The sequence below is a fragment of the Coturnix japonica genome, chromosome 10, assembly GCF_001577835.2.
Source record: "Coturnix japonica isolate 7356 chromosome 10, Coturnix japonica 2.1, whole genome shotgun sequence".
Lineage (NCBI taxonomy): Eukaryota > Metazoa > Chordata > Aves > Galliformes > Phasianidae > Coturnix > Coturnix japonica.
The window spans coordinates 3606020-3624784 of record NC_029525.1 but is presented as its reverse complement, the minus strand read 5'-3'; the positions used below and the strand labels follow the sequence as shown (position 1 = coordinate 3624784).

Below are 18765 nucleotides of genomic sequence, written 5' to 3'. Positions count from 1 at the left end.
GACTATGTCAATCAGCAAATTAAGAAAAATTGAACCATACTCCACAATCGAAGTCTGCACATTTCCACGTGGTACTGACAGAACTGAAAGCATCTTTACACTTCAAATTTATCTAAATCAAAAAATGAATCTCTTCTGACACAAGTGCATTGTTTGAGTTTAGTATCTTCTTTGCTGGTCACAGATGCTCGCTGCAGCTCTACTCTTTTCCATTTAACAAAAACATGAGCTTGTAAGATTGTAAGAGAATACGATGTTGCCACTTAGAATTCAGAGCTTACCCACGTGAAGTACAATAATTGAAAGATTTGTTTTTAAACCATCCTTTTAAAAGCAGTTTACCTGTTTTGGTAAGGAAAGCTGATAGGAAGTGTCACTATAGCCAATAGCAGTAAAAAGCTTAGCCTTCTCTTCTGGTGTCATTAGTTCATCGATAGCTAATAAATAAATAAATAAATACACACATAAATAAAATCCACAAAAGCTTACATTTCAGCTAGCAACTATAACCAATTTCCCTCCCACAAATTTAAGATCTGTTGACACAGAACTCCATATTGCAGCAAAGTCCACTTTGTAAAGTAATAAGCAGCATTATTATGGCATGGCATTATGTATGTATCATTTATATTATGAGTCAATCCATATTTTCCAAGAATGAAAAGAGCTTTGAGGAGTGCTATTAGAACCACTTTCTCATTTAGATGGCAGATCACCAGAATACAATATTTCAATTATCACCTATAAAACCACAGCTAAAAACTCTATTCTCTTCCCCTTAGAAGGTTCTAAAGTGCTCAAGGCTATTTCAGAAATATGCCCTATTTCCCAACTCTGTAAATAAAATCACAAAATAGATCAATACTGCATGATACTGTCCATTTCATACTCACTTCAGTACAGTAGAAAACAAGACATACTGTAACTTGCTTCTTTGTCTCCACTCAATCAAGTATATAGAAACTCACCAGTCTATTAAAAAGTTACTATATTACAGCTTACACTTACTTTCAGGAACGGATGATTCTTCATCTTCCTTTTTTTTAGATTCTTTCCTACCCCAGAAACCACTGAACCATCCTCCACTTTTTTTTTCAACTTCAGTGCCTTTCTTCTTCAGCAGTTTCTGTCCTGATCTTATTGTCTACAAAGGAATCATTAAAATAGATAAAGTAGATAGTGTGGTAATAGCTGTATGTGTTTGATTTGAATATCTGCAGAGCTAGTCTTCAAATAACAGAAGTCAACAGAACAAAGCAATCATTAAAACAGAGATGACTGCAGAAAGGTACAGGCTAGACAGCAAAAACAACGCACACAGTGGTAAGTTCTATGGAATGGTTTCCGGTTTGTAAACTGACTTATTCCTGTCCTCGAAAGACTGGAAGCCTGCCTTCTTTGTTCCCCCATTCAGTCATACTCATCACCAGAAATTCTGTCAAGATTCTGTAATGAAGAAACAACCCTATCGGAAGTGCCACAATATTACTGAATGGAAATAATTTCTTACCTCAGCTTGTGCCTGTTGTCTTGCTAGGACTATATTGAAGACATCAAGCTTTTTTTCTAGGTCCTGTAAAAATACACGATGAAATCATCTGCTTCTCAGTCACATTTAAGAAAGTCTCACTGCTACAATTTCTCTACCAATCCTTTTCTATTTACTCTCCAATTTCTTTCTAGACACATTCCTTTCTTTTAATGGGTACATCTGCTTCTGATGTTAGACAGCTTGATTTTTATCTTTTTATCTTATATTTCAGTAAAAATACCAAAGTTTATTATCCTACAACCAAGAAATGTTCATTTTAATATCATTCCAACTCTTTCTTCCCCCACCAGGTTACGCTGGGCTTCTGATTACAACCGTCTTTCTAGAACTGTTGTGCTCTAGGAAAACTATCAATCTTGATTACAGTGGTGCATGTTTAAAGAATCACATAATCAAGGGATCAAAACATACCTGCTCTTAATTGAAACACTGCATACCTGAATTTGTCTGTGAGTTTCTTCTGACAGTTTGCTCTGTGTCAGTTTGTTCTTGTATGCATTTTTGTAAGTCTTCAGAAGCTGCCTATGCTGTTTCATGTTACTCCATGACCACATACGAGTACACCTTCTAATGTGAACTTCAAGAACGCTGTCACCTGCATACTTCCACCTACAATAAATCCACACGTGAATAATTTCATATTTCATTTTGTGCCCTGCAATTTAGAAACAGCAGAAGCAGTATTTTACTAATATGCAAACACTTCACTTAAGCTATTCACTTATACAATTTTAAACAGTTTCTACTTCAATTTTTGAAACGACCGATGGCTTATATTGCATGTCTGATGAACTATAAATTTACATCCACTATTGACTTCCACATGTTTACAAATCTGAGCTGTAAAAGCATAAAGAACACTTAAGCACTTTGTTAAGTGGCATCAATTCATTATTCAGAAAAAGATCCATAAGAAACTAAGAACTAAAATTACAGTTGACACGTTTCCCTTGTAATGCACGTAATGATTTTTTCTTTAGCCTTTCTAAAGTTGTAATTTAGCTCTATTCTCTACTCTAGAGAGATCACTGGAATCTTGTTCAGAGATTCTGAAATCAAAGTTAACTTTTCAGGCCATTTTCATCACCTGGCTCTTTCACATCATTTCTTACGCAAACTGTTTTTACTTGGCTACTCAGAGCTACATTAAGTTATAATGATTCATGCAATCTGGTTTTAAAACCACATTATCCACTATAAGAGAATGATAAGACTGGAAAGGACTCAATACATCTTGACACATCTCCCAGAGAACACAAGACCAAATGCAACTTACCATTGTCTGGCATTTTTATGGAGGCATACGTTTGGCCTGTATTTCCTGTATGGCGCATTGCGAACCATGTAATCTATGGACTCCAGAAGGTCAATCATGCTGAGGTACTAAACACAAGAAAACAAGTTCCTTAGCAAAGGTTCAGATTTCATTACATGCAATATTTCAAGTAGAAATTTATGTATATAAAGGTGACACAAGTGCTCCCCAAACTACATAGAAATTTAGGCTTATGCCTTTTCATTGCTACTTAAAGTAGACCGGCAGCTATATCTATTGCTCTTGGAAGTCACTGACATCTGGATTTCTAGTTTCCTTGAGATACAAAAGAAATTTATTTTTTCACTTCTACTAGCCTGCTCCAAACATAGTCTTGAACTTTCTCAAATAAATCATTTTATTCCTTTCTCAATCTTTCCCCAATATTGGAAGTGCATTTGCACTAATAATATTAACACTGTTCTCAACACAGACTGCCTTTGGGTATCAGTGAGAGTTAAGAATACACTTAAACTGTAAGTTATAACTGAATAAACAATAACATTGCTAGGGAGCTATCAAAATGAGTTTCTTAGTACTTCAGTGGGCTTTGTTGCCAAAGCCAGTAGACACCACTCATTCCTACTCTTGCTTTTATCCTTACTTCTCTTCCATTACAGTGTCAGCTTATAGTTTCAGCAGATAAAGTAAGACAAGGATTAATTGTAAGAGATTCCATTCTCTGCTCTGTCCTCACGGCTGCAGGTAACAGGGTCAGAGAGCCTGAATCTAAAGGCGGGGAGCCACTGTTACACAAGGATCACATTTTTTATTGCAATTACTCCTACAGCTCCTCACAAACTCTGAAACAGGTGATAACTGGCACCAACCCAACTTACCTGTGGCTTTGTGAGTTCAATAGCAATTCTCTGTACTTCTACATTACAATCGAGCTTGGGAGTTTTCAGTTCCACTTCTGCAATTGGGTTGATAAAAACTCTTGCAGAAGCTGATATTGGTCTAAAAACTTAAAATATTAAAAAGTTGATATTAATTTAATTCAGGAAGCCATCTTCAAAATACTTAAGCCACCTGCCTGATATATCACCTACTCCACATCATATTATGTGCACACTCAAGACCCACAGAAGCAGTTCAGGATAGTAAGTGCAAGGTTTTACACTTGGGTTGGAGTAATCCCAAATAAGTATACAGATGGGAAGAACTACTCCTTGAAAGCAGCGCTACGGAGAAGGACGTGAGAGTTCTGGTGAGTGAAAAATTGAACATGAGCCAACAGCATGCTCTTGCAGCTTGGAAGGCCTGGGCTCCATCAGAAGAAAGGTGGCCAGCAGGGACAGGGAGGGGATTGTCCCTCTCTACTTTATAGTCTTGTGAGGTCTCATCTGGAGTACTGCATCCAGGTCTGGGGTCCCCAGTACAGGAAAAAGAGGGAGTTGTTGGAGAAGGTCCAGAGAGGAACCACAGAGATGATCAGAAGGCTGAAGCACCTCCCCTGTGAAGAGTGGCTGAAGGAGCGGGGTTTGTTCAGCAGGGATAAGAGACAGCAGCAAGGAGACCTCATTGAAGCCTTTCAGTATTTAAAAGGGGATTATTAAATAAATAAATAAATGGGAATCAACTTTTTAGTTGGGTAGATAGTGATAGGACAAGGGGGATGGTTTTAAGCTCAAGGAGGGAAGGTTTAGGCTGGATGTCAGGGGGAAGTTCTTTACAGAGAGAGTGGTGAGGTGCTAGAACAGGCTGCCCAGAGAGGCTGTGGATGCTCCATCCCTGGAAGTGTTCAAAACTAGGCTGGATGGGGCCCTGGGCAATCTGGTCTAGAACCAGATCTGGAGATTAGTGTCCCTGCCCTTGGCAGGGGGGTGGAACATCACGATCCTTAGGGTGACCCAAGCCATTCTATGATACTACAAAACGGCACTTGATTCATACAACAAATGAGATCAGCCCAGCAGTAGTTAGAAAAAATAAAACCTCTAAGATGTTTCATTATGTTTAGGCTTTTGTAAAATGAAGCTAGTAGGGGTATGCCTGCATGATCAGTTCAGACTAACTAAAATGCTCAAAACAGCATATATTCATTCATTTGTAGCTTACTTACTGTACTGGTAGTCTTGAGGCTGGTTATCACCATGTGGAATTCCTCTTTTCAGTTGATCCTGTAAAGGAATGCGATACTGTCTAGCAATTGCTGAAGGATATTTATTGTTGGTCTACTTAAAATACAGAGGGCAGTTCAGCTCCAATTAACATGTTTTCTGTGGGAGTTTCCCCAAACCTTCACCCCTTAAATGAGATATCTAATGTACTACAAGTACTTAAAAGTAAAATGTTTAAATACAGCGGACTCAATAAGCTTCTCTCATCAAGTGGAATGTTATTACATTTTAATTCAACTTTGTTTAGAAGTTCACTGAACCTTCGTATCTTTCATCAACTAGTGTTCAATAATGTAAAACACTCTAGCAATTGTGTACTTGCAAACACATAATGCAATGGTGTCATATTTTACAAAGACTATCAATATCATAGTTTTTACAAGGAAAATATCTTACAGATATAAATCTCTTCCAGTAATTTCTTCTCCCAATTTTATATTTTAAAAATACCTCGTATTTACAAAAAAAAATACACACACTTATTAATGATATTTGCATTTCAGTGTATTTTCTAAACTCTAACAGTGAAGGCAAGCTTTTCAATGAGCTTAAGTGTATAACAGCTAATCTCACAAACAGCCATATGCTCACATTATTTAAATATGAAGACTGTTGTGTGAAACTGACAGACTGCTATGGATTACACAGCTTATTCCAGCTATGAGGCAGACCAATCAGCTACTGTGCTAAATCTGATTTCTTGATAATACTGTTTACAAGTAAGACTGAAATGGCCTGTCTGGACGGAAGTCCTAGCATTTCAGGAAACAGGATATAGACTACAGACTGCATTTAAAATGTATTCTAGTCTTTAACACAGAAAATTCTGAAACAGAAAGTACTTCCTAAGCAGCTGAGAGGATTTACACAAGCCATCTTATGCCCATGCCAAATTCCACTCTTCCCTCACAATGGCTTATTAGGAATTTGTAAGCATCTCTGCTAAACTAAAAAGGCAGGATGGAAAGCACCCTGAGGAATTTTACCTGTGTTTAAACAAAGTAAGAGAATGCAGACAGGACAGAGAAACAATATATTCACAACATCTTCTACATACAGTGAACTTGCATTCCAATTTTTAGAAAGTGAGAATTACTCTACAATAGGAACCAGAACTAAAATAAAGGGACTTGGGTTTCAAGTTCCACATTAACAGAAAGGATTCAGAGTGCATTTAATGACCAGCTGGTTTTACCAGTTTTGAACCATGCTTCCTTATTAGTATCAAGTCCATCAAGTTAAATGTATGCTATGTTAACAAGACAAAAATAAATAAATGACAACTGTAAAAGACTAGGACAGCAGAAGAAATGGAAACAAGGAATATTGTATGAGGATACACAGAACATTTGCACGACATTGATAAACACAGTGAGTCAATAATGCAGTGTATTTTGCACAGATGTACTTATTCAAACCAAAACTAAAACGCAGATAGACGGCATACATCACATACTCCGCATTTTCCACAGCAAAATGAAACATATTTCTGATAAACTAAGAGTAGTCATATGTACAATATTTCAAGTCAACTGACTTATTTTCATAATCCCATCTAATTTTACTTTCAAAATCTAAGTTATTCATTCATTTACTAGCCAACAGCTCACTAGAGTAACTAGTTGCTTATCATTACCTACAAATTAGNAACCACATTTATGTAATAGCTATCTGCAACGATCTTAACAGCAAATCCAGTACTTTTGCAATCCAGTACTCTTCAGCTGCAGTACAGAAAGATGTTTGCCCTCAGCTACAATTTATGTCTATATAATTGCCCTATTAATAGTGCCACATACCCAGTTTCTCTTCAGAGTAAGTAAAACTTGTTTTGTTTTTATTTAATTGCTACCTTATCTCACGAGTATTTCACTGGCTTACAACATTATAGTTTGCAGTACACCACTACTCATGGAGCTAACAGCAACTCAAAACACCAACAAATCAGAAAAACTAGATGTAGCCTTCAAGTATCTCATACACACAAACCGGATTTTATTCTTCCCCTGTAATTACCATTTTAATTATTTCCAGCATCCTCTCTGCCATACACTCTACCTTAATTATGTTTCACCCAACCTCATTTTCACATCATCCTACCAAGTACCTCCTATTTAAAGCTATGACCCTTTTCAGACTTGGCAAGTGCATCATACTCATTTTTCCAAATCTGTTTCCCATACAGAGGGATACTACCTTCAGGGAAATATTACATTAACCCTTCTAACTTTCAAGTGGGACAGTGGACAGCTACTACCTACAAGGTATAGTTTGCTAAAAGTAAAAAGAGAAAACGCTCTTTACATGATCTTGTTCATCTGTTTGATGACATTCTTCACTTTACTGTCTTGTTCTTCTTTTTGGCTACATCATATTGGTTAGTTTCATCTACACAGTTTCTGCTCCAAAAAGGTTTAATATTTTGAAACTTTATTAACTCCACGATCATTTACTATTTCATTACAGTAGCTATATAAGACCTCCTATAGCCCAGATAAATAAACAGTACTGAGTAAGTATCATGCTAAGTCACACACTAATAGAACTGATCTTACAAACCCAGTTTCTGACCATCTCCAAATCTATAGGAGCTGGTAACATACAGAGCTAACAAAACATATTAACTACCAATAGCACAATGCATGAACATATGGCCCTTCTATCAGAATAGAACTGACCAAATGTCTGGGGCTGGGTGTTGTTGAAATTAATATGCCATAGTCTGAAACAGTCATGAGATAAAGCACTGCTCAACACATTAAACTCTACATTACCAGTATTTGTTCATGGGAGCCATGATAATACATTTTGCTGTGTACATTCCAATAAGCACTGAGGCTGTCCAAGCATAAAAGCTGCAGAGAAAAAGAAAAACAATAGCATTCAACAGATCCCATACTCGGTATTCAGTACATTCTATGAATTCAGCTTTCACTTGGGGAAAAAAAAAAAAAAGATAGGCTATACAACAAATCTACTATGAGCACTGAGACGCATTTAATCTTATACCATTTTGAAAAGAAAATTACTTGCTAAACAGCATGCTCTTAAAGAGCATTCATTCACACACACTGATAAAAAGTAAATGGGGTGGGGAGGAGCAGAAGGGCATGCTTCACTACCAGAATTCCAAATGCTTTACATATAGACTAGTACAGGAAATGGCCATTCGACAGAACTATTTGAAATCATGGTTACTAACTAGATTTCAGTCTTGCTGTGTAATGTTGTTTATGATCAGACTGGTGTTTGCATTGATTGGTCAAACTACGGCCTTGAAAGGTAAGCCTTACCTAAAACCAGTCTTTTTAGTTCTATTTATTAAAAAATTAGGTAAAAATACAAAATGTTAAGTAAAATACAAGAATTCACAAACTGTTTTTCCAGTTTTTCTCTGTACCTGCATACTACAACACTCCAAATAACAGTTGCTAGCTACACTTTTTAACCAGATAGGAACAACAACAACAACAAAAAAAAAACACATTACCTTGTAAATTACTTTTGTAGCATCATTTAGAATTGAAGGTTTCCAGTTCTCATTTGCCGTCTAAAATTTCAAAGGGACAAAACTCATTCATGATGTACCTTACATATCATATCTGTGGTTTTATACTATTTCTTGAAGCACAGAATAAATCACTTTGGTGCTACCAGATTACAGAAGTCAGCTTCTCTAAACTGCATATACACAAGTCAAAACCCAAATCTGTGAGCTCCTCAACTCCTTATCCTACCCATGAAATCCTATGCACTTATGGCAAACAAGTTAACTGAAATTCTCTGTCCTACTTTCTTTGGAGGCCTGGCAAAATACCACATTCTTCATCATGATGTAACATCTGCCTTAATTTATCTACTGGACATGGAAACAACCCTTCCTATAAAATTAAGCACATTCCGTTTTAAAGATCACTTGGAATGTAAGAAAAAAGATTGCTTGTCTCAAAATAGTATGATATTCCTCAGCAATATTCCCTGCACCTTGTACAAACTTCAAGTGCTATTTGCATGGAGAAAGGACTGTCTTACCCTCCATATCCATACTATAATTGCATCATATCAAATGCCTGACGTATCTTTCTGTTGCCCAATCAAAGATAAGCAAATCAAAACTACAAACGCATGCATGCACACAAATGTTACCAATAAACTAAGCTCGCCCAATGTCATTCCCAAAGAAATTGGACACTGTGGATCTGTGATCTGCAAAAAAACAGAAAAATAATAGCTTTTTATCCATATTCATTGCACACTAAGAATCATTTCACTAAAATTGATTGAAATCTTGAGCTGTTTTCCTTTACTTAATTATTCTAGCTGAAGCACTCAGTTGGGTCAGTACCAATATGACCAATGTACCAACAGAATACTACCTATTACCTATTTGTTACTTGTTTGTTTTCCAGCTCATCCGTAAGTCCACAAATCCCCACCATGCTGAATTTTGATCTTCACAATGAAAAATTCTGTATATCAACTGTATCTACAAATGTGTGACAACCTGTCACCACACACATTAGTGAGCAAGGCGAGGCAGCACCAGGCAATACAGAACAGAAATTATCTATTGCACATATCCAAAATAACTCCAGCTTTCAGTTGTACTTGAAGTAATTCATTCAAAGAAGCCACAGTAATTTTTCAGGATGGTAAATAACAGTTTATCTCTATGGAATAGCCTATAACAATTGTACTAAAGTCAAATTTAGAGCAGAAAAAGCACGTTCAAAGTACATACATCATCTTCATATTTAACATGAATGCCTGTGATCTTGACTTGGACATTCTTTATAACTTGAGTTGCAAGCTTTTCCAAGAAAGTATCTTTCTTCTCCTCCTTTGGTTTATCTGGAAAATAAAATAAATGGCATTCAGTGAAACAAATACATATTCAGTTTAAGCACACTAACAGCTATTCTAACTGCATATTCTAATGTGAATACCTAATACTTGAGTCTCTGGCTACTTAGATTTTTTCCTATTCTATATCCATATTGTGAGAATGTAATATTAGTTTTGTGCATACACCACAACTGTAAGAAAATTTATGTCTAAGTTTCATTGACAGTAGTGCAGCTTACACTCATTTCCAGTTTCATTTTTAAGATATGCCTCCCCACACCCTCCAAGGCAAAAGCCCCTTAGAAGTTCCTCAGCAACTAACTAGGAATTTCAGCAAGAAAATAGGTAAGAAGTTGTAATTTAGCACAAAATATCCTAACATACCCAGGTGAAGATGATGCTTACATACTAAAGGATTGGTTCATTAGAGCTTTTCAGAGGACATCGCCGGAGAAGATTAAATAGCTTGACCACAATAAATGAAAATGTAAAGATACTCTGAAATATTCTGGCTGTTCAGTAGCGGAGCTGGACTGTGATCATTTAAGCTAAGTTAATAAGTTGAAATTTGTAAGGACTAAGCACAAGTGCATTTGATTCAGAGAGTGGATAACCAACAACAAAAAGCTCTCTCTATTTTATGTTCTCTTTCAAAAAGGAAGGGAAAAATAATCAGTGAATGTATATGAAAGACTAAGAGAAACTAATATAAATAGCAAGCAAAATATGTAGCATTTAAAAAAAAAATCAAAGTCATGTTTTTTACCCACCTTTTGAGTGATCACGACCTTTAAAGGGTCTCTTAAAATGCTTTTTATACTTTTTACGCTTACGTCCTTTTTTCAGCGCAAGCAATTTTTTGGGAAAAGCATAAAATTCAAGTTAGCAAAGCAGAAATGCAAGAAACGAAAGAAAAGACAGAAGAAAGCTTAGCTTGTCAAATCAGAATAAGCTCTCATTAAAAGAATTAAAGAACTTCATAGATGTTAAGGAAGCAATCAGCTACTCATCATAATACAAAGTATCATTTTCTATCATTCACATATACCTGAATTCACTTTCATGGAAGCAACCGAAGCATTGCCTTTTCTTTTTCTACTTTATGTCAGTAACAACTCCTGATTAAGTACACAAATCACACTGTGATCAAGGGCCACACCAAGTGCATGTGTAAATGTATGTTTCAAGATCCCTTACACAACATCCCATGAGTTTAAGGAGTTACCAATAATCACCAGGCTTCTCAGCAAACACACAGACTTATTAATGAATTCATTTCAGATCTCCAATGTACAAAGCAGAACTGAAAACAAATCATGACTACTGATTAGAACCCTGGTGAATATTCTTTTCTGTAATCCAAACATTTATTTCATGACTTCAGCCAAAGGCACATAACAAAACACTTAACAGAATACTCATATGGGAAAAACACTGAAGTCAAAATCCAGATGAGGTTTCTACCATGCAACTGCATAACTTCCAAGTTAAGATATTCACGACATACAAGAAAACCCAAAGGCGGCTTTTCGGTAAGATTCTCACAACAATCAACAGCAGCTATGAAAGTAATTTGAATGAATGACAGCTGAAACTGCAAAAAGACACATAGGGAAATAATAATTCTTTAACAGTTTCACATGAAATTAAATCCTAATATTCACACACAAATTACAGTCAAAACAAACGCAACCACTCCACAAATGAAGTTAATGGTCTGTTTTAACACATTTCTAAAGAAACCAGTTGGGTGAGTTGCATTGGTGAGTTTCTTTCACCCCTCTGGCCATAAAGGAGAAAAGAACTTAGCAAGAGGGCTGCCTTCACAAGGTTATAACATAAGAAGGGTGTGTCCTACTAGGGTAAGATGGAAACAAGCACAAAGGCCAGTTTAACTTAGGGGAAGAGCTTTGTTTTTTATGTACTTTGCACATTCCTTCAAAGAAAGGAGGAAAAAGTGCCAGCCAAGACTTCAGCCTGTCCTGTAAGTACTTACTAAGCGGTCACCCTACAATTAAAAAAACAAATGGGCTAAGGAGGGAGGAGAAGAAAATCTACACCAGCGTTTTAATGCTGAAGAACGCTGTCAGCATTTTATGACACTCCTGAATTTGACACAGATGAGAGACATCTTCCTAAACGCTCTCCCACTCTTCTTGAACAGCCTTAGTCACTTGAAGTTCCTGCCTGAATCAATAATCATTAATTATGCATTGTTTTCTCATTTCCACATTTGGCTGCTTTGGGTTTTGTTGCTGTTTTAAAACATAAAGCTGCAATTAACCATGCATACCCACCAGGCTTGGTGTCCTTGTAAATCAGACTCTCCAGCCCGTACAAGGAATCCTGTGAATGAGCACCTTGGTCCACATGGCAGCAAATAATCAAAAAATGCATTTTGTTTAAACAAAGGAAACCAGCCCGATTTCATGTTACATCCAGCTCCTGGATTAACACTGAGTTCATAAAACTCACGTCAAGTCAGTACTTACGTTGTAGTACCCAGCAACCAGAGCTACTTCTGAAACACCTAGTTTCAAAGACTGTCTGCAGATACATATTATGTCATTTTCTTTTTACTTCTATCCAGCAAGAGACGAAAGTGTCAAACTTTGGTGTCCATGTATGAGTACTGATACTGACAGACTAAAATAAGTTGAAAAATAAAAAGCATTCTGTTTCTGTTAAACAGATCTTGCTATCACTTCTCTATCACATTACACCAACCACACAGAGACACGACCATTTTGTTCAACATCTGAATAGCATGTTGAAAGAAATATCCTAGGACTGACCTACTGAATTAAGATTCTACATGTATTAATGTCAGTTGAGTACTAATTGAAAAAGCAAATGCAGCCAAGACTTCACAGACCTGAAAAAATTCCATTCAGTTATTTCCCAGATTTTTAGCACCTATTATGAGCTCAAAAGCTTTTAGGAAGAGCTGAATTTCTTATTAGTTCACAGAACAGCAGAGCAACTTGGACCCCAAGAACTTTGTGTCTAGCAAAGACAAGAGATCTCCCTCATACAAGAACTGGACAAATCATCCTGACCACAATAACTTAGAAGATGACCTGAAAACCCCAAAGCTGCTGTGCCGCTGCATGAAGCTGCAGAAGGACTGCAATTTAGACTAATCCAATTTAGAATAATCCAATCTGAATGTTCCTCTCGTTTTTGACTCCCCGGGAGAAAAATTTAATAATGCAACCTTGCAAAACATGAGTACAGAACTAATTTTAGCTCTTCACATGACAAGTCAATCTACTGAGGTATCATTTTAAGAAAACTCTTTTCTAAAGCCTTGCAAACATTGGAGGTATCAAATCTCTTTCAGAAATACTAAGACTTCACTGTGGATGCGCTATCGCACAGAGTTCCAGATCTGCTATTCCTCAAGTGCTGCCTAATAGGTTAAACTCTTTTTATATTATCCTTTCATCCCATTGCTACTGATGCAAAGAATAACAGCTCAGGCACGGCTATAACCAAGGTCAAATTTCTATGAGCATTCCTTTGCTTCAGTATGAACTAACAGTTGCAAAATTCATCCACTGAAGTAGCTTAGCTCACACACAGTTTCTGATTTATTAAAGACATTAAATAAAGCAGGATTTATAACTGCATTCCATACAGATTGGTAAACTGCTGTATCAAGGACTGCAAATGTGTATTTCAAACTAACAAAATAGGATTAAGGCAGTAGAGTGTTCTGAAGCTGGAAAACAAAGCAAGCAGAGAGACAACACAGACTATCTTTCCCCAATTATTCCATCAACAATTTCATTTTCAGGAGCTCTTCCAAGGCCAATGACTTGAAGCACTGCTATTTTCATAGAGATGTATCTTATCAACTATCGTACCTCCTATCACACAAAACCTTCACTAACCACATCTTTAACATGCAGTTACCTGTCATCAGTTCAGAGCTTGGTCTCTGTCCAAAGCAGCCTAATTTGTACCATTATTCTAACATATGTATTTATTATGATAAAAAATAAAACCAGACTAACCAGTGTGAAATACTCAATTATTTTTAAGTTCTTAATGATCTAGATCCAAACTTTACTTAAAGTTTACTGTCTTCACATTTAATTGTTTTCTTGTGTCATTATTTCTTTCTTCATCAAAAGGCTCTCATTTCTTAAACCAGACCCAATAGAGTATCACAGAATGGTTTAGCTCACTGGGGACCCTACAGATCATCCAGTTCCACCCCCCCCTTCCATCAGTAGGATTGCCACCCACTAGTTCAAGCTGTCCAAAATCCCATCAATTCAGCCTTGAATACCTCCAGTGATGGAGCACTCACAAGCTCTCTCTGGACAATCTGTTGCAGCACCTCACCACACTCCAAGTAAAAAATTTATTGCTAACATGTAACCTAAATCTCCCCTTGTATTGTTTAAAGCCATTTCCCCCCTGTCCAGCCACTATCAGACCAGTAAAAAAGTTGGTTCCCATCTTTCATGTAAGCCCCTTTTATGTACCAGAAGGCCACAATAAGATCTCCCCATAGCCTTCTCTTTTCCATGCCAAACAAGCCCAACTCCCTCAACCTTTCCTCATAGGAGGTTTGCTCCAACCCCCCTGAGCATCTTTACTGCCCTCTTCTAAACCCATTCCAACAGCTCCATATCCCTCCTGTTCCTCCCACTCACACTCCCTGTTGCTCCTTAACCTCTCTACTCCGTCCTTGATCTCCACCACCATGATCATCATATGGTGGTAACACCATAGATCATGTATCTTTCACCATACAATAAAAAACAGCAAAAATTGAAATGAAGGTATTATTGATGATATTTTTTCTTGTGAAAAACATTAAACCTTTCCACTTTTCTTTAAATTTCTTTTAAGCAAAGAATGACTTTACACGTGCACCTCTAAAACATCTTTAGAATCTCAGTAATGGACGTTGAATGAAATAAATATTTGCCTCATGAGACGCAGCTGCTGTCTTTGGTTCTGTTTCCAGAGATCCTTATGAAAAAAAAAAAAACAACAACCCGTACCAGATAACTGAATTCTCATTTCCAATGGACAAAGAAATGGTAACAAAATTAGTAACACTTCTTAAGCTTAAACTACAGGGGAAAGAGCCTTTTTAAAGCACTGTAGTAAGACTACACAAACACTTTAAATTTATTAAATCAATTACAAAACTGGACTTTTCTTCCACAGCACAGCAAATTCCCGAATTCCACTGGAGGTTTGCATTATTAACTTGGTACCTTTCTCGGCTGCTTTCTGTAAGGCTTCTTCAATTCTGGCCAGCTCCTTTTGTTTATTATCTTGCAAGTATTTTTCTTCCTTCTCTGCATCGTATTTAATGCCTGTAAGCCAAGTTGGGACAGTGTTACCCTAAATTTCAAATGATGTAGCTGCACAATCATGCAACGCGTACTTTTCTGAACATTATGTTGCAAAATGACGTTTTAAACAAAGGCTATTCTGGTTGTTGAAACATCCACCCCGCCTCTGAAAATAATAGGATACAAAAAATTATACCAGTGTTCAACATTGTTTTATAGGAGTACCGTTCCATCAGTTCTACAGAATTACCACTTTTGACTGTTATTAATTAGGAATGGACTGTATCCTGAAATAGCCAAAAGATCTAAACCACGCCAGAAGAGTGGATTCAAGATAGCAAGCATCAAAGGAATCATGTTTGATAAATTAAAATTAGAACAAATAGACACAATCAAGACTTTCCACTACAGCAACAAGTGCTCTTTCTGCCCACTGTTCTTCCACCCACTTCCCTACATTTGTCTAGAAAGTTCCTTGGGGGAACTGAGTGTAAAAAACAGCAGTTTATTTAATGGTACCTTTACATATTTATCTATTTGATTATTTCACTATGATGAGAAGATTACTTACTTGCTCCAGGAACTATAAGAAGATACAAGCCTTCTAGAGTTGCAACAACTGCTTCACCATACAGGTTCTTCCAAGGAATCTTCAGAGTCAGTTTATCTACATAAAGCAGATAAAAGTTACCTCAAACAAAAACCTATGCTGTACTTAGTTTGAAGATACAGTGAAGGTCATTAGTTCTATTCATGATCTAAATGCCTTAGAAGCTGAGGAGAAACTGTGTGGGTACATCTTTTACAAAGCCCTTGGAGTTCAAAAATATATGCAGAGAAAACACAAGCAAGAAGATGCAGTTTTGAGTTCAAAGACTTCAGATCAAAAACTGAGATTGGGATTGGAATAGAATACATTTATTTCCAAAAGACATTTCATTTGAAAAAGCAATGCAGACCTCGAGGGAAAAGAAATTTAACAATGTGTATCTAAGAGTTGCTAAACTCTTGGCATGTCTGCCAAACTTCCAGCAATCTTACTCAAGTTCTTCATATTCCTAATCTACCCCTTGAAGAGACATACATCCTATTTCTAGTTGCAGCTCCCTTGATCATCCATTTACCCGTGAAACAACTCGATACATTTTCCACACAGCCTATAATGTGTCACAAACAGGGTTACCCGGGGAACTTTTTATCACTTATGTGGCACAGTCACATTCAACATCTACACCAGCTTCAACAGCAAGTATTATTACAGAGACCACCTAAGAAATCTTGATAAAAGAAATTCAAAGGCAAGACAAAGGCTTGTACTCCAAAATTCCATTTTAAGATTTAGGTTGAAACAAAACAAAACAACCTTACCTATATGGCCAACTTTGACTCTGAAAGGAACTTCCAGTTCACTCTGTAAAAGAAAAATAAATATTAAACAGATTCGTGTATTGTGGAGGTAACTTGGTTCGGACAGCAGAATTATTATCCTGACTTCTCTTAAAACTGTAAACACAAAATTGAAGTTCCAGAACAGATGCAGTTCTCTGTATGACATAAGTGTAAATAATCAGCAACGCTCATGTGAATGTGGGAATCCATAAATACAGTCAGGCTTCCAGGAAGCCAAAAGGAGTTACACATTTCTAGCAGCTCTTTAATACACCTATGATAATGCTTTGCAACAAAAGTTACCCAAGAACTAAGGTTTCATCCACATACAAGAATATAAATTAAAACCTCATGAAGGATCTCATCTACACAGCGTATTGCAAAAAAAAAGGAATTTAACCACTGGTTAAAAGAGAGACGAGATAAACAGGAAGAAGAATAAAAGCAAGAAGGAAAAAATAAAAGTAAAAATTAAGATGTAATAATTTATCTATTCTTACAGTAAAATTCCAATTTCTAGTTGGTACCACCTTAGAGTTATCAACGATGGGCAAAAGAAGCAGGTAAGACATGAAATTTCAGAGCAACAAAGAAAAAATGGTGATGTCAAGCAAAAATTTAGCACGTTTTCCATCATCTTCCTGAGTGCAATGTGAAGCACACTGAAGTTTGTTGTATTCCTAATTCCTATTCCTTAGCTCAGGACACAATAACCAACTAAGAACTTTTCAGACAAGAATCTGGTTACTTATTGGAAACTCTTTCTTGTTTTTTCACTCACTGTTACTCCTACATTAACAGGAACATTTAAATAACCATATTACATGGTTAATCAGAATGTACAAGCTACATTCAGACTGCATACATCTCAAACATGTCACCCTCCACAGTTTTAACTGAAAATCAATTTACATAGCCATAAACATAAGCCTTTACTTCATCAACAGATGGAACTTTTTCTCCCTTCTTACCCACATCAAAACACAGCATCACAGTCTCTCACAGGACTTCAGCTATAACAATCTGCAAGATTCGGGCTTTGAAAATCCATTCATTCAACACATGCAGTAAAAAAATACACAGACCTGTGCATACCAGTTGTTTCTAGTAAGCTGTTCTGAAACATACAACCATCTATTGCTTGGACATACAAGTGATAAGCCCTATGGAAGACTAAACTATGACCTTATGGAAGTATGATTATGCAGCAGAAGAAGAAATTCAGTTATTTAGCTTGTACTGGAAGACTAAAGCAGTAAGAGAAATGTACAAACATTTACTATTTCGAGCTTCAAATCATTAGGACAGGTGGTAAGGCCTGTGCTCCAGAGCCTTCACAGCTTTGTTGCCCTTCTCCGGACACACTCCAGGACCTCCATGTCTTTCTTGTAGTGATGGACCCAAAAACTGAACACAATGCTTGAGACACAACCTCACCACTGCCAAGTACAGAGGGACAATTACCTCCCAGTCCTGCTGGCTGCATTATTTCTGATACAAGCCAGAATGCCATTGGCCTTGTCCACCTGGGCACATCACTGGCTCATGTTCAGCTGTCAACCAGTACCCCCAAATCCTTTTCCCCCACACAGCTTTCCAGTCACTCCACCCTGAGCCTGCAGCCACACATGGCATTGGTGTAACTGAAACATAGGACCCTGCATTTGGTCTTGTTGAACTTCATCCCATTGGCTTTAACCCATCAATCCAGCCTGTCCAGATCCCTCTGTAGGGCCTTCCAACCCTCAGGCAGACTGATACGCAGAAAACATCAGAAACATATTTGAAAACACTAGTGGTAATTTCTCAGATGTACTTTTCTTGCGCACATATTTATGATCTAACCTGTGGACTTTTTTTTCCCCTTTGTTCCAATTTTTATTATTATGTATTATATTATTAGCAATGTTAGAAGCCATTAACGAAGTACGACTTTCAGTAACAAGCAAAGAAGGCACACACTGTGAAGTGAGACTACATACAGTAAGCAGCCCAGGGCTTTGCCCTCAGACCCACTGATACAGCTTGAGCATTAGTGGAATACTTACTAGTGCATTCTCCTTTATTTTTAAGTTGTCAAGCGCGACATTACCTATGTGGAAGAAAAAAGTTCATTGATGTCACACCTATGCAAAACACGCTGGAACAAGGAAAACAACCACAGCTTTGCAAATATAAGGTATAACACTGGGGAGCACAGGCACACCGAGTCATACATGA

At 37.0% G+C, this 18765-nt stretch overlaps 1 protein-coding gene across 4 annotated transcripts in view; it reads right to left on the bottom strand.

Annotated features, from left to right (window-relative positions):
* Positions 1 to 18765, bottom strand: part of VPS13C (vacuolar protein sorting 13 homolog C) — a 74855-nt gene that overhangs the window by 55409 nt on the left and 681 nt on the right. For 2 of the 4 annotated variants that reach the window (XM_015872267.2, XM_015872269.2), the window contains exons 2-18: positions 18594 to 18637; positions 16525 to 16567; positions 15728 to 15823; positions 15076 to 15177; positions 12133 to 12195; positions 10606 to 10671; positions 9732 to 9841; positions 9137 to 9196; positions 8481 to 8540; positions 7765 to 7845; positions 4933 to 4990; positions 3707 to 3834; positions 2829 to 2935; positions 1990 to 2161; positions 1511 to 1573; positions 1009 to 1144; positions 343 to 437 (exon numbers count right to left, since the gene is read on the bottom strand). In XM_015872267.2, the coding sequence (XP_015727753.1) occupies positions 343 to 437; positions 1009 to 1144; positions 1511 to 1573; positions 1990 to 2161; positions 2829 to 2935; positions 3707 to 3834; positions 4933 to 4990; positions 7765 to 7845; positions 8481 to 8540; positions 9137 to 9196; positions 9732 to 9841; positions 10606 to 10671; positions 12133 to 12195; positions 15076 to 15177; positions 15728 to 15823; positions 16525 to 16567; positions 18594 to 18637 (1484 nt within the window). Of the gene's footprint in view, positions 1 to 342; positions 438 to 1008; positions 1145 to 1510; positions 1574 to 1989; positions 2208 to 2828; positions 2936 to 3706; positions 3835 to 4932; positions 4991 to 7764; positions 7846 to 8480; positions 8541 to 9136; positions 9197 to 9731; positions 9842 to 10605; positions 10672 to 12132; positions 12196 to 15075; positions 15178 to 15727; positions 15824 to 16524; positions 16568 to 18593; positions 18638 to 18765 lie in introns of those variants that run through there. The other 2 variants (XM_015872268.2, XM_015872270.1) reach the window with 2 other exon arrangements.